The sequence below is a fragment of the Maylandia zebra genome, linkage group LG5 (assembly GCF_041146795.1).
Source record: "Maylandia zebra isolate NMK-2024a linkage group LG5, Mzebra_GT3a, whole genome shotgun sequence".
Classification (NCBI taxonomy): domain Eukaryota; kingdom Metazoa; phylum Chordata; class Actinopteri; order Cichliformes; family Cichlidae; genus Maylandia; species Maylandia zebra.
Window position 1 is genome coordinate 5,881,771 of NC_135171.1, and position 14,357 is coordinate 5,896,127.

At 39.9% G+C, this 14,357-nt stretch overlaps 2 protein-coding genes across 2 annotated transcripts; both read right to left on the bottom strand.

Moving 5' to 3' along the window:
- Positions 1-1,446: 1,446 nt before the first annotated feature.
- LOC101472668 (uncharacterized) lies at positions 1,447-11,783 on the bottom strand. Its single transcript, XM_004559811.2, has 7 exons — positions 10,458-11,783; positions 10,040-10,378; positions 8,808-9,140; positions 8,368-8,487; positions 7,464-7,808; positions 4,145-4,462; positions 1,447-2,430 (listed from the first exon to the last, which is right to left on the bottom strand). The coding sequence occupies exons 1-7, from the start codon at positions 10,519-10,521 to the stop codon at positions 2,096-2,098; spliced, it is 1,854 nt and encodes a 617-aa protein (XP_004559868.1). The 5' UTR covers positions 10,522-11,783; the 3' UTR covers positions 1,447-2,095.
- A 19-nt stretch (positions 11,784-11,802) lies between these two features.
- On the bottom strand, positions 11,803-13,445 carry tp53rk (TP53 regulating kinase). Its single transcript, XM_004559812.2, has 2 exons — positions 13,143-13,445; positions 11,803-12,442 (listed from the first exon to the last, which is right to left on the bottom strand). Exons 1-2 carry the CDS (start codon positions 13,363-13,365, stop codon positions 11,955-11,957), a joined length of 711 nt encoding a protein of 236 aa, XP_004559869.2. The 5' UTR covers positions 13,366-13,445; the 3' UTR covers positions 11,803-11,954.
- Positions 13,446-14,357: the final 912 nt, after the last annotated feature.

Consider the following 14,357-nt stretch of genomic DNA (forward strand, 5'->3'; position numbering starts at 1 on the left):
ACAGGCAAATCCAGGCTCAGCAGCACTTTCAGAGTAGCATCTATATAAAATTAATAATAATTTAACATTTCTGCATCCAGCAAGAAGATATCTTTTCATCTATAGTAACTAAAGTATAGTTACCTTCTTGTGACGTCTAGGACACAGGAGTATTAGGTTATTGTGTACATGTTGGTAAGCTGTCTTGTGGCAACTGATGAACTGAAACAAATGAGTGTACTGTGTGAGCGACGAACATTACCTGTCCTTTTATTAACTGCACAGGGTGTCATGGGTCTGTAGCTCTGTCCATCGTTTTAGGGAACATATTTCGTTTTAAAGTAAGTTACAGGGCATTTCCCTGCTTTACCTTACCTGATCACGGGCAGGGCGTAGGTGTTGATAACCCGGATCTTGTTCTTACCGTTCAGCTGACTCCTCAGGACTTGCCTGACCCTCTGCAGGTACTTCGTGGTTGCAACTTTCCTAGCAGCTTCTTCGTGGTTGCCATTTGCCTGTGGGATTCCCAGGGACTTTTAGCTGCCCTTGATGTCTGCAATGTTGCCTTCTATTTGTACTGTTATTTCACGGTAGAAGGTAAATAAAACTGACAAAGCCAACCTGGTAGATTTAGTAGAATTGTTTTGAACCAATAATTTATAAAATCAAATGGCTATGAACCTCAAAACAAAAGAAATCAGCAAAATACTAGCTTTACTTTGCCAGCAGTATAATAATGACATAAAACTGCTTCAATAAAGCATTACTACATTTTCGCCTTTAAAAAAAAAATTTCTTCTTTTTTTTTAATGTTGGGTTGCTTTATCACATATATCACCAAATGGCAGAGCTTGGTCCAGATCCAGACGAAGTGCTCGTTCTGTCCAGACCAATAATCAGTGACAGAAAAAATTTGCCCGTAATGCATAAACCCAGAGCACTGTTTTATCAGTACACCATAAAACAATGGTCGCAGGTAAACCAGTCCCTACAGTAATCGCCTACTGTTTACGTAGTTAGGTAAGCCAATCAAACCCTAGCTTACTGCAGACACAAAATAGAGAGGAGCAGACAACTGAAGGTGAAAAAAGTTGATTCAGAAAATAGAAATTTTAAAATTGAAAAAGAATATTTTTATTATTTGCAAGTAAGGCCTGAGGTTCACTCTGTTACTCATGTGTCCTAATTTGAACAAAAACTTAAATATTACTATAATGAAAGGGAAATATATGGTTTCGATTTAACCCTAATCCATGGGATGAAAAAGACTTGAGATCTGGACCTTGTTGTGAAAGAAATCTTAGTAACCGGACCTGTTGGGTTTGTAATTGATTACCCCTGCTTTATCACATCATGTAAATTTTCACTTAATTAAAATGACATTGTGACACTGTAACTGGAATACACAAATTATAAATTGAAATTAAAATAATAATTTTTAAGGAATTAGAACACACTTACTTGTGTTTCAACATTTAATTCTGTTAATAGAAAACAACAACAAAACAATTGTCCCTCTCTCAACAATCTTTGTAACAAAACTTGAAATTGTTTGCAACTACAAACTACAGTTTGCTATACAAATAAAAATGTTCTGCACAAAAAAATAGAACAAAAAAATATGCAGCAATTAGAATACATATAGGAACATATAGCAATGAAACCAAGGTTACTCAAAACTTAGAGTAAATTCAAAGCAGCGTGTGCACTGACTGCACTAACTCTGCAGGTAGCTTAGAAGGTAGAGCGCCTAGCATCACCTTAGAAGAGTTAGTTTAATGGCTTAATAGTTAACTGACACTGTTAACTATATGAAATACAATATTGTGTGTGATAAAAACAAAAAATAATAATGAAATGGCTATTGTATTATCCAGAGGGCATCACGTGGTCTTTAAGATTGTCAGAAAAGGTTTATAGCAGTCTTAAATGTGGATAACCCAGCCTGTTTAACCTAAAGTGATATTCAGGCAGGATAAAATTTGCAGATATCAAACTAAAGCATTTCAATTTTTTTTGTTTTCTGTTTTACAGTTTTGTAGTCAGCAGAACTGCAGAATTAAAACTAAAATTATTTACTCCCCAGATGTGAAATGGTCCAAAGTAGGTTTAGACATCAACAGCTGTCTGTCAGGCAGAGTTTTGGAAATATGAAGAGCCTTTCCTCAGGCTCCTTCTGAGCACTATGAACCACCTGGCATTTGAATGTGCAGCCTTGGTAATTCTTGGTGGGATTGAGTTTGAGGAAACTGAACATGGAGTACAGGCCGTTGACGTTCAGGCTGGGGGGAGTATTAAAGACACCAGAGACAACCTTGTCTCCATCTTTAGTCCATGTCACCAACACCTCCTCAGGACAAAAGTCTTTTATGTGCAGGTGCAAAGTACACTCTTCATTCACTTTAGGACACTGAGGTTCGTGGTTGATGAACATCACATCAGGGGGGGTTCCTGTTTGAACAAAGCAACACATGTAGTAAAGCATTATGGATATATTGATATTGAAGGATCATTTTGAATAACTCTTGTTTGTATAATTTTCAATGAGAAAGAAAATGCAAACTGTGGAATGGAAATAAAGTAGTAATTCAAAGTAAAATTTTAAATAATTAAATTGCTAATTACAAGTCTAAAGTATCCTACTGGTAACAAAAAAACCCAAAAAACTATAAGATGTGGTTGAAATTTAGGATAGTAAGTAGATTTAGGATAGTGAGGCATAGACAACAAAAAAGATACCATGACCTGCTACTTTCTAAAGTACCATTTTAAAGCTTCTGTCATCACCATCCTGGTTGTAAAACCCCAGATGTGATGAGGAGGACAAGTTGTTAGCCAATGAGTGTACAGTTTCACAGATCATCAGTAGCTAAAGCTAGTTTAGTCACTTTGTTTTATTTTCTGACATTTGGGAATTTGACTCCAGTTTCTTTTAACACATCAAAAAGAAACATAAACCTGTCACCATAGCTGATAGAAAAGTAGTCCTTTTTAACACTGACTAGTCTATCTTCCCAGAGCATCATGGTCTCTGCTACCTTTGACTCTGAAGGTCAGGTTGTGATTTACCATAAATTGCAATCAATTTAATGCCAGAAAGGGACCTCTTATATGCCTCTGACCATTTTCAGACTGATCTCTGACCAGTGCTGTGTGAACATATAACAGAAAACTTAGCAACAAACCAATTACAAATTGTATCTTTAGGCACCGTTTTCAGCCTGTGACACACACACCTGATTTATTCCAATTTCTATAGTTCAATTTTGAATCTATAACACAGTTATAGTCTTTTTACACCAACAAAAATTTCCATTAGCTGTCATATCTTAGCAGAAAGGTTCAGTGTGTCCTTAAAAACTTTGAGGAAACTACAAAACACGAAAGAGGACAAAAGAAAAAGTGGGAGGCCTTAAAACTATCTATAGGATTAGTATCATGTCCTTGAGAAATAAATTTGTAAACATTGTGGAGACTGTCATGTTTGGGGCTACTAGTGGTGTTTGGGATGTTGTCAAAATTGATAGAATTATGACCATGGAAAACTATCGGGAGCTATGCATGGTGGTATTTTTACTGTAGACATATTTCCATTTATGTCTGCATGTTTCATAAATCACTGCATCTAGGTCCCATTTCCTAGCAAGATATAAAGAAATGAGGGGGTGTCTCAAGACCTTTGCATACTACATCATCACCAGGACATTTTCTTAACCAGCTAATCTAATCAGAGAGGCTGAGGTCTTTTAACATCTCCAGGAAGCTCCTGAGGATGTTTTACCAGCTGGTGTTTGCTGGAGTACTTTTCTATGCTCTGGTGTGCTGGGGGAGCAGCACAGTAAAGAAGGACTCATCCAGGCTGGAAAAACTGATCAGGAGGGCTAGCTCTGTGGTCGGCATGAAGCTGGACACTCTGGTGACAGTGGCAGAGAAAAGGACATTAAAGAAACTGCTGGACATTACGGACAATGCTGGGCATCCTCTGCACACGGTCATAAATAACCAGAGGAGCCTGTTCAGCGACAGGTTGCTTCTCCCAAAGTCAAGAACCAACAGACTTAAAAACTCCTTTGTCCCTGAAACTGAATTTCCTGGAGGAACCCACCCGAGGGATTAATAAAGTTTCATCTAATCTCATCTAATCTAAAACATTTGAAGCTGCTACCTTGAGTGTTGATGTGGTAAAAGACATCCTTGTACCCCGGAGCTTGGAAGCTGGAGTGGTAAACACGGCAAGTGTACATGGCCCTCTCATCCTCTATGGCCATGATGAGCTCGATCTTACTCCACACATTGTAGAGGCGGCTCTGGTCAGAGAAGGGGCCAAAGTGAGTGACGAGGTGGACCTTCTCCCCATCATTCCTGTACCATTCCAGGTCGATGTCCTGGGGGTAAAAGTTCTCCACGCGACAGCAAAGAACCAGCAGCCTCTCCACCTTTGGGATCTGAGGAATGCTGGAGATCTTAAGAAAAGATGGTTCCACTGGAAGTATGTGTGTGTGGTGGGAGGAGAGTACATGAGAAGAAAATGAAGTCAGTCAACAGGCATAATTTTATAATTAAATTATGTAGTCAAACATGCTAATGGTAGAAAAAGCTAAGATTGTGTCATACCACAAATACAGTTAGGTCCATAAATATTTGGACACGGACAACTTTTTTCTAATTGTGGTTCTGTACATTACTGCAACGGATTTGAAATGAAACCACTCAGGTGGAGTTAAAGTGCAGACCTGCAGCTTTAATTCAGTGGGTTGAACAAAAAGATAAAAATAAAATGTGAGGAACCAAAGCAATCTTAACACAATCCCTTAATTACAGATGCTCAAAAGCAACAGGACAGATTGAATAACTGAAAATAAAATGTTCATTTCTAACACTTGTATGAAAGCCCTTTGCTGGCAATGACAGCCTGAAGTCTTGAACTCATGTATGAACTCAGATGTTGGGCTTCCTCCTTTTTAGTGCTCTGCCAGGCTGTTACTGCAGCGGCTTTCAGTTGCTGTCTGTTTGTGAGCCTTTGTGTCTGAAGTTTAGTCTTCAGCAAGTGAAATGCTCTGTTGGGCTAAGATCAGGTGACTTGGCCATTCAAGAATATTCCACTTCTTTGCTTTAATAAACTCCTGAGTTGATTTGGCTGTTTGTTTGGGTCATTGTAAATCCATATTATGAAACACTGCCCAATCAATTTGACTCCATTTAGCTGGATTTAAGCAGACAGTATGTCCCTGAACACCTCGGAATTCATTCGGCTGCTTCTATCCTCTGTCACATCATCAGTAAACACTAGTGTCCCAGTGCCACTAACAGCCATGCACACTGCCTCTGCTGTGTTTTACAGATGATGTGGTATGCTTCCCCCCTGGAGAGTGTTGTTTACTTAATTGCTATTGTGAAGGGGTTTCTCATCGCCATGGAAATAATTCTGCAATCATCCACCACTGTTCACAAGTGCTTCTTTCTTTCTCAGGATGTACCAAACTGTAGATTTTGCCACTCAATTTATTGTACCAATATTAGGAGTGGGTTTTTTCTGTTTTCTCAGCTTCAGGATGGCTTCTTTTCAACGGCATGGAGCTGGCCACCTGTTTTCTGTTCACAGCAAAATCTTCCAAATGCAAGCACCAAACCTTAAATCAACTCCTGGCCTTTTATCTACTTAATTGATAATGACATAACAAAGGAATTGCCCACACCTGCCTGTGAAGTAGCACTTTGAGTGAACTGTCCAATTACTTTTGTTTTGATGCATGCTCAATCATCCAGGAAAGTAAATCTCCAAAAGTTGATTCTGTTCATCTGGACGTAGCATTTTGTGGGAGAAACGTTTCATCACTCATCCAGGTGACTTCTTCAGTCTCAGCTGACTGCAGGTTTCCAATCTTATAAACAGTACATTTGCATAATGACTGAAACCAGCCCACTGAAGGAACAATGGGCTGGGAGGTCAGTTCCTTAATCTTAACGTTTCTCCCACAAAACGCTACGTCCAGATGAACAGAATCAACCTTTGGAGATACACATAATGTTCAATGTCCATTGTCAAACTACAGTAAACAGGTAAAAAAACAAAACTTGTGTTAGTGTTCTAATATATCTGGACCAAACTGTAAATGATTGTCGTTAAATAACAATGAAAGTAGTTTTTTTCAGGATTGGCAAGACATGCAGCCCCAAATGAGATTGTTTCATTTAAATACAACAAAACAAAAAAAAACCCAGAAGTTTCCAGTAACACAAACATTTAGTGCTTTCTTACAAATCCCCTTTGGGGTTGTGACAAGAAGATCTAGCATAAATTTTATCGTTGAATCTTTCATTAACCTCATGGGAAGTAAAAGCCAAAGATGAGGACTTTTGGAATGATGTCATCGGATATATGAATCAAAGATGTTTGGTGCGATTATGTCGCCTTATATGTAGACACCACTTAAAATAGGATCATGTGTTTATTTTCCCAAAATCTGGCAAACTTCCTATTTCATTTCATTTGTCTCTGGCTAACACAGAGAGACAGACAAACATTTATACTCACATTCACGCCTATGGGCAGTTTAGATTCACCAACTAACCCCAATAACTGCATGTCTTTGGGGACATGTGGGACTGTGGGAAGAAGCCAGAGAACCTGGAGAAAACCCAGCACATGTATAGAGAACATGCAAACTCTACAGAGGCCACAGCCAGTGCATTTGAACCAAGCCACTGTGCCTCCTAGTCTGGTATATAGCTATATATACTATATGTATATAAATTATGGTACAGAACTTAATTATATAATGTAATATAGATAAATAGAATTTCAACACAATCATTACTTCTTTTCTATAAATAGGATTAAATATGCCTACTGCACTTACTGGTACACGTGGATTGGGTCACGTGTTTCTCCAGTTAAACTTTTAGTTAGGATGCATGGCATTATGGGATTCCAACACAGTCTCATGACATTTCTCGAAATAGTTGTAATATTTAATCTTTAATCTATTGTTATTTGTTCCTGGAAACAAATTTTATAGTTTTTTTTCTGTACCAGTTCATGTCCATTTGCACATATTGAATATTTCCCACTTTTAAAGGTTGCATTTTAGTGATAAGAGGAATTGGGGGCGGAGTTAAAAACTTTTGCCACTGTGCTGTGTACGACAATTTCAAGTCATACACATCACAGATTTTCAAACAGCTTGTTTGAGGTTAGGGATTAAAAACTTATAATTAGAAAAAGATTGTGGTTTGGGAAGAATAGCTTTCTTTTCTCAGTGTGATACTTTGTGTTTCTCTGAAACATCATGCTTCTGTCATGAAATATCCTCCCTATTAAAAGAACTTTAATTACAAATCCATGCTCACACTCACATAAAACGTAACAGTTTGTGTGCACATGAACATGTTTTCTTATGAAACCGGGCTGAGGATTTCCCCACTGAGCTGAATTCTCAGAGTGCCCTGTCTGATAATCTGCTCCCAAAGCCAAAACTACTCACCTTTAACCTTGACTGTGGTCTCCCTTCTGAAGCTCCTGTCCTTGCACCACACTACACACTGGTATTTGGTTTGGTCTTCAGTAACAGTCAGAAATACAGGCAGGAGAGATGTGTGATTTTTGCCATCTGACTGCAGACTAGCCCGTTCGCTGAGATCCTCAGTCTCCAGCAGGGAATCTGAAGAACCTGACTCTGACTGAATCACTGAGTCTGGACTGGTTCTTTGTTTAAACCATTTCACTTTGAGCTCCCACCTTGTGGCTCCCTGAATGGTGCACTTCAGTTCTGTGGGTACCTGAGCGTATATGATGTTGGGCTGACTGATTTCCGAAACATTAAATGGAACTGTGAAGAGAAATAGCAGCATTTTCTTTTCATTTTAATGAAATCAAACTTTTTCAAAATCAAACAAACTTTATGATATCTAGGTAAAACTTTAAAGGGATGGTAATAAAGGGATAAAAAAGGCTCCCTAAATACAGAATTGAATTTAAAATCCTTCTCATCAGATAGAAGGTCTTGAATAATCAGGCTCTGTTTTATCTTAAAGGCTTCATAGTATCGTATCACCCCAACAAAGTAATTCACTTTCAGACTGCGGGCTTACTTGTGGTTCCTAAAGTATTTGAAAGTAGAATGGGAGGGGTAGAACAGGAGGCTTTCAGGCCTCTCTTCTGTGAAACCAGCTTCCAGTTTGGATTTGGGAAAGAACACCCTCTCTACTTTTAAGATTAGGCTTACAACTTAAGCTGTAGTTTTTCCCTTAATTTACACATAGTTGCCAAATTTGTTAAATCTGTAGACATCTTTAATGTGAACATCTGACATTATCGCATTCAAATAAGACCAAGCAAAGCAAATTATCAAAATTTAACAAAAGAAATGTGCTTGTGTTGATACATACCTTTGTAAAAATATCTGTAGAGATATAAAGATCCTCCAGTAACACAGGTGACCAGTAGCAAAGTTATTGCACTTGTAACAGCTATCACAGTGGCTGTACTGTGAAGCGGCTCTGATGGAGCTGAAGGAAAAGCACATGAAAGTAACATAGTAAATATTAAATGGAATGGTTCTTATATGGTGCTTTTCTTCTCTACTGGAAAACTCAAGTGAACTACAGGCGCTTTTGCTTTGTACTTTGCTTTTTTGTGCTTCCTGTCTAACATTCACACGCACTCATACGCCAATGAGCAACTTTTGGTTCTTGTCCAACGATACTTTGCCATGCAGACTGGAGCAGCCAGGGATCAAACTATCAATCTTCTGATTACCTGCGCTACAGTATACCACTATGTATCTATGAAATCAAGCGATCCAAAGAATAAATGAATAAAATCCCACCTTGAACAGCCAGTGTTACAGATCGGTTGTACAGACCATTGTAGGTCTGGTGCTCAACTTGGCAGATGACATGTATTTCTCCACCCCTTAGAACTGAGGAGTGCAGCGTGATGCCACTACGAATGCTGTAGGTGCCATCTGGATTGTGTACAGCCAGCTCATTGCATACACGGGACAGTTGGCCCAACCCTGCATGGATGGTCTGGGTGCCATTTTGGATCAGCCACGTCACAGCCACTTTCTCTGGGTAGAAACCTGTTACATCACACTGTATGGTTTTCTCCTGTCCTTCTCTCACTGTTGCCTTTTCTGGGAGCAACACTGAAGGCAGAGCTGAAGGTGTACGGTTCAGAAACAGATATTACATTGTTATCATTAAAATTATTTAAAATGATTGTGCTTGAATTCGACAATTTGCACAAAAATGGATATAATGTCACTAATTGTTTTGTGCATCTTGGTCTTGAAGCTATGAAGACCATAAAGTCCTCAGTAACACATTTATTATTAATCAAGTGAGCAGTTGGGTAATTTTCTTAAAAAGAAAGTACACCCTCGTTCAATGCTAAGGTTTTATAGGCATAATAAAAATATCCAGTAAAGACAATCACAGATTAACATGGCATGTTACGCCATTATTTATTTAACAAAAACTAAGCCAAGATGCAAAACCACCTTTAGCTGCACCCATCCATCGCTTATGTAACGAATGACCACTGTACAGGATTCAGTACAGCCCAAGTTTGTTATTTTCATTTATCAAAGCTTAACATGGAAGCTCTGTAGAGCACTAGTGGGATCTTCCAGCAGCAAACACAACTGGCAGATCTCCATACCGTGCTGCTGATAAGCTGCACGCTGGAATTTTTACAACTTTGAGACAGTTCATTTAGGTTTGCAGGCAACTGTTTGTGCACACACACATATATATATATATATATATATATATTACTGTAAATCTTATGAGAATACTACCTTTTTATAGTTCAGCCTGTTCCACAGGGTCACCTTGTTTAAACTTTGAGAATAAATTCATGCATGCATAAATTTCATACAGCGTGATGTCTTAAACAAAAAATAACCTGCAGCTTGTCTGTTTGGTGAAGCTCGCTGACATCTGAAATGTCAATTTTTAAATTACCTGCAACTTCACGTTAAAGTTCCTCCTTTTTTGTATTATTAAGCTAGATAAACACTGTGGCTTTCTTGGCCCATATAACTCTCAGGCGTACCGAGCACTTTCAGAGCAGTGGACTCTGTGTAGATCAGAGGGTTGATGACTCTGCAGGTGTACAGTCCTTCATCTCCTACAGTGACATTATGAAGCTGCAGCGACGCATCACTCTGACGCAGGCACGTTTCATTCACCACAGAGCCTTCTTTGTACACATGAGCTCTTCCATCTTCCAGCGTGTACACCATGCTCTTCTTTGCGTGTTTGTCCACCATGTTCCATTCAATACTAAGAGCACTCCACTCCACTAGCTTATGCGGTGTGTCGAACATGCAGCTGAGCGTTACCTCATTGCCCACTAAGACACTGAGCTCTCTGGTGATCTCAGCCAAGGAACCTGGAAGGAGTCATGTAGACTTTGAGAACGAAAAGGACAGAGCTGTCATTTACAAGCCGGAACACTGACAAACACTCACCTTTACAGTACAAGGCAAGAACCATGAGTTTAATCGTCATGTTTGTAATACGCTGCTGATCCATGGGGTCTCAGATGTTACCGTCACTGTAAATTAAAAATGAAAGCAACATGTGACACATTCGTTTTTACTTGGGTGTGTTCGCACAATTCAAACACAGCTAACTGAAGATCACGTGGTGCGTTACAAATCCTGTGTTATTAAGCATGGTTGTGGTGGCTAAACATTCACCTTAAGTGTCTGCTTATCAGTCATAGTGCACCTCCTCTTGGACTTTGACCTGCCTACCTGACTTCTAGTGCCATTCAGACTCAGAATTTTAACTGCAGAAGAAAACCAAAGAGGCACAAGGAGAATCTGCAAACACTATCCACAAAGGCTCCAGCCAACCATGAAATTTAAACCCAAAACCCTGTACGTATGTCGTCACCAGTAAGTTCTGGTTTGGTCTAACCATTACAAATTGGTACTCGTGAAAATTTCTGGTAATTTCTATTCCAAAGTTTGTTCTGCATCCAACATGTTCACTGTATTGCTGTAAGGTCTTTACCTTACAATATAAAGCTCCTTGAGGCAACCGTTGTTGGAATTTGCTGCTATATAATTAAAACTGACACTTGAATAGCTGACTGTTCTCTACAAGTAACCTTCTCCGTGATTGAGGAAACACTCATTTCTGCCGTCTTTAAAATCCTGCATGACTGCTTCAGCTTATCAGTGCTCATGTCAAAAGGAATGCAGTAGTTTTATAAAGTTCTTAATACTAAATTGATCCACTTGTGTGTGTGTTCATAAATTCAGTTTACCGGTTCCATTTTTCATGGAACACAAACTACTTGATATATATACACACATATCTATCTATGTATGTCTCAATTCCCTTTCGCCCCTACGGGCAGTCTATCCTTCAAGCTTGGGTCCTCTACCTGGGAGCCTGACCCTCAAACCTTGAGGATACTGAGTGGTGGCTGTAGCTCAGGTGGCAGAGCAGGTCAGCCACTAATCAGAAGGTCGGTGGTTCGATCCCAGGCTGCATCCTGGCTGCATGCCAAATATCCTTGGGCAAGATACTAACCCCGTGTTTGCCTACTGGTGGTGGTCAGAGGGCCCGGTGGCGCCTGTGTCTGGCAGCCTCGCCTCTGTCAGTGCGCCCCAGGGCAGCTGTGGCTACAATGTAGCTTGCTATCGCCAGTGTGTGAATGTGTGCGTGAATGGGTGGATGACTGAATGTAGTGTAAAGCGCTTTGGGGTCCTATGGACTAGAAAAGCGCTATACAAATGCAGGCCATTTACCATTTATACTGAGCAGTACCTTAGGTGCTTTTATATAAATCACCACATAAACTGCAAGATCTGAGGCCCCATTTATTAGAAATATTGTTATATTCAATTACAATTTTTGCATAATGTTAATTTACAGACTGTGCACAACAGTGTCTTAATTTCAGCGTTATGAAATTCCACAAGTCTGCCCCTGTACACACATGGGGAGTATCTTCACCCCACCATTGACCTCTTCCTTCCCCTCAACCGAACCTCGTCAAGCTTTTTAATGACAGCTGATGACTTCTTGGATGACGCTGTGTAGCTTTTCAGCAGCTTCTCAAACAGTTCCTCTGTGTTGGGGTGGGTACTGAGGAAGGCTTTCTCCAGCACATACAAGTCCACACCCTTATCCTCGGGCAGAGCAGAGATGTAACTCAGACCAAAATCTATGAGGACCAGGTCGGATTCTCCTCCCTCTGGGCTGGGTCTCAGCAGCATGTTGGAGGTGGTCAGGTCTCCGTGGATGACATCTTCATCGTGCATTTTAGCCAGGACCTGCCCCACGCGCTCGGCCAGCCTCTGCAACTTCAGCTCCTTGCAGGAGTCAGACTGTTGAGCAGATGCAATATAGTCACGCACAGTTGAGGAACCCACAATGTCCTCCAGGAAGATACAGTGGCAGGTATAGTCCACAAAGTAGACTACAGGGGCAGATATTCCTGTGAAGAAGAAAAAGTCTGATTTTACAAACTTTGTGTGACTACAATACCATTCAATTATCGATTAAGGTTTGTGTGTGGCTAAAAGATGTTTCAGTGTGGGCGGAGCAGATTTTAGAGAAAATGTTCAGATCCATGTTGAATAGATAACACAGAAGTTGAGAATGCACAACAAAACATAAGAGATAAAATGTGAGAAGGGTTGAATTTGTAATTTTTCATGAAGCTGACTTTATGCAGAAGCTGTGACTAAACATCTGTGGAAGCATTTGCTCATCTATTGTGCCCCCTTGTGGAGAAGAAGGGGTTTGTACACAACATATACCAACTATGAGTTATGTAGGGATCACTTTCTTGCATTTGAATGAAACGAGCAAAGGAATAAACACATTCCACTTTGTTGTTGGCTGCTTAATCATTTGGTCACAAACCAGAAAACTAAATCATCGTGCAAGTATAAATATTCACAGATCTGAAGCTTCCAACAAGATAGAACCGCTGCTGTGTACGTCTCTGCAGACTGAATATCGTCTGTTGTTCAGATAATAAACGCAATTTAGCTGAAAAGTCAATCTGGCGTAATCATTGACTCACGACCAGCAAAGCCAACAGTCTATCCAGTGGGTTAGTTGGCTACAAATATTCTTAAACCACCTTAGGGTGGTGCTAATTGGATCACCTCCACCAGCGGAGGACTTGCCTGCTCTCCGACACCGTAATATGGCGCGGACCTCCTGCACGGTCCTGCGGTGTGTCAGCTTTTCGTCTAAGGCTGGGTGTCTGTAGCGTTTAGGGAACCTTTCCTTCACTATTGTTGGCGTTCCCAGAAACTCGGCCCGGTACACCCGGGCTTCTGCCCCTTGCTTCAACAACTTTGCTTGCCTGAGGAACTCAGGGACCGCCATGTTGCTCTCCCGCGCCATGTTTACTTCCTCCTCCTCCGTGCTCTTTTTTTACGTCTGCCACCTAGCGACCACAAAAATACCTACACATAAATACAGAGAAACGTTTTCGATGTAGAGCACATACACACAAATAATACACAAAATATACACAAATAACCTATGACTCACAAAGTTCACGCCATCTAAAACCGGCTTCTTGAACATGACTCGGGTTCACTGTACATAAAGAGGCCTTCATTGTTACTATTAATGCAATAGACCACCTTTTGAATGTGATTCAAATCATGGAGCTGACAAATCTGCAGGAGCTGTGTGATGGCAGCATGTCAACATGGACCAAAGAATGTTTTCACCACCTTGCAAAAACAATGCCTTTGAAAACTAAGGCAGTTCTGAGGGGAAAGGCGGTACAACACGGTGTACCTAATAAAGTGGCCAGTTAGTGTATTCATTCAATTCGATTCATTTATATAGTGTCAAATCATAACAACAGTCGCCTAAAGGCACTTTATAATGTCAAGACCCAGCAGTAATAATAGTATTAACATTTTAAGTGTAGCTTGCATTGATACAACCTGTTACATCCATATCAGCATTTTCAAATTGAAGACAGCCGTCGGCCATTCTGCTGCTTACCTAAACCCTTCAATCCCAGTTCTGAGCGGGTGTGGGTTTTTTTGTTTTTATTGCTTTGTCGCAGTCATGTTTGGTGAGGATGATTTTATTTAACAGCTTTACTCCTGGCACCTGATAACCACTCCGAGTTATTTGCCATTACTGACAAAATACAAGATGGGGTCAGGATGAAAAACTGTTCAGCAAATTAAGGATAAAGTAGAATTTGTAAATCCTGTGGCTTTGTTATATCACTTTTCTTTTCTTTTTCTTTAAGTAACTCAAAGATCCCTGAATCTATTTCTGAGAGGATTATGAAAAAGAAAAGACATTGATAGAATTTTCAAAGGAAAACAAAAAAATTTTTTAAACTTAAAACAGGTTTTAAAATTTGT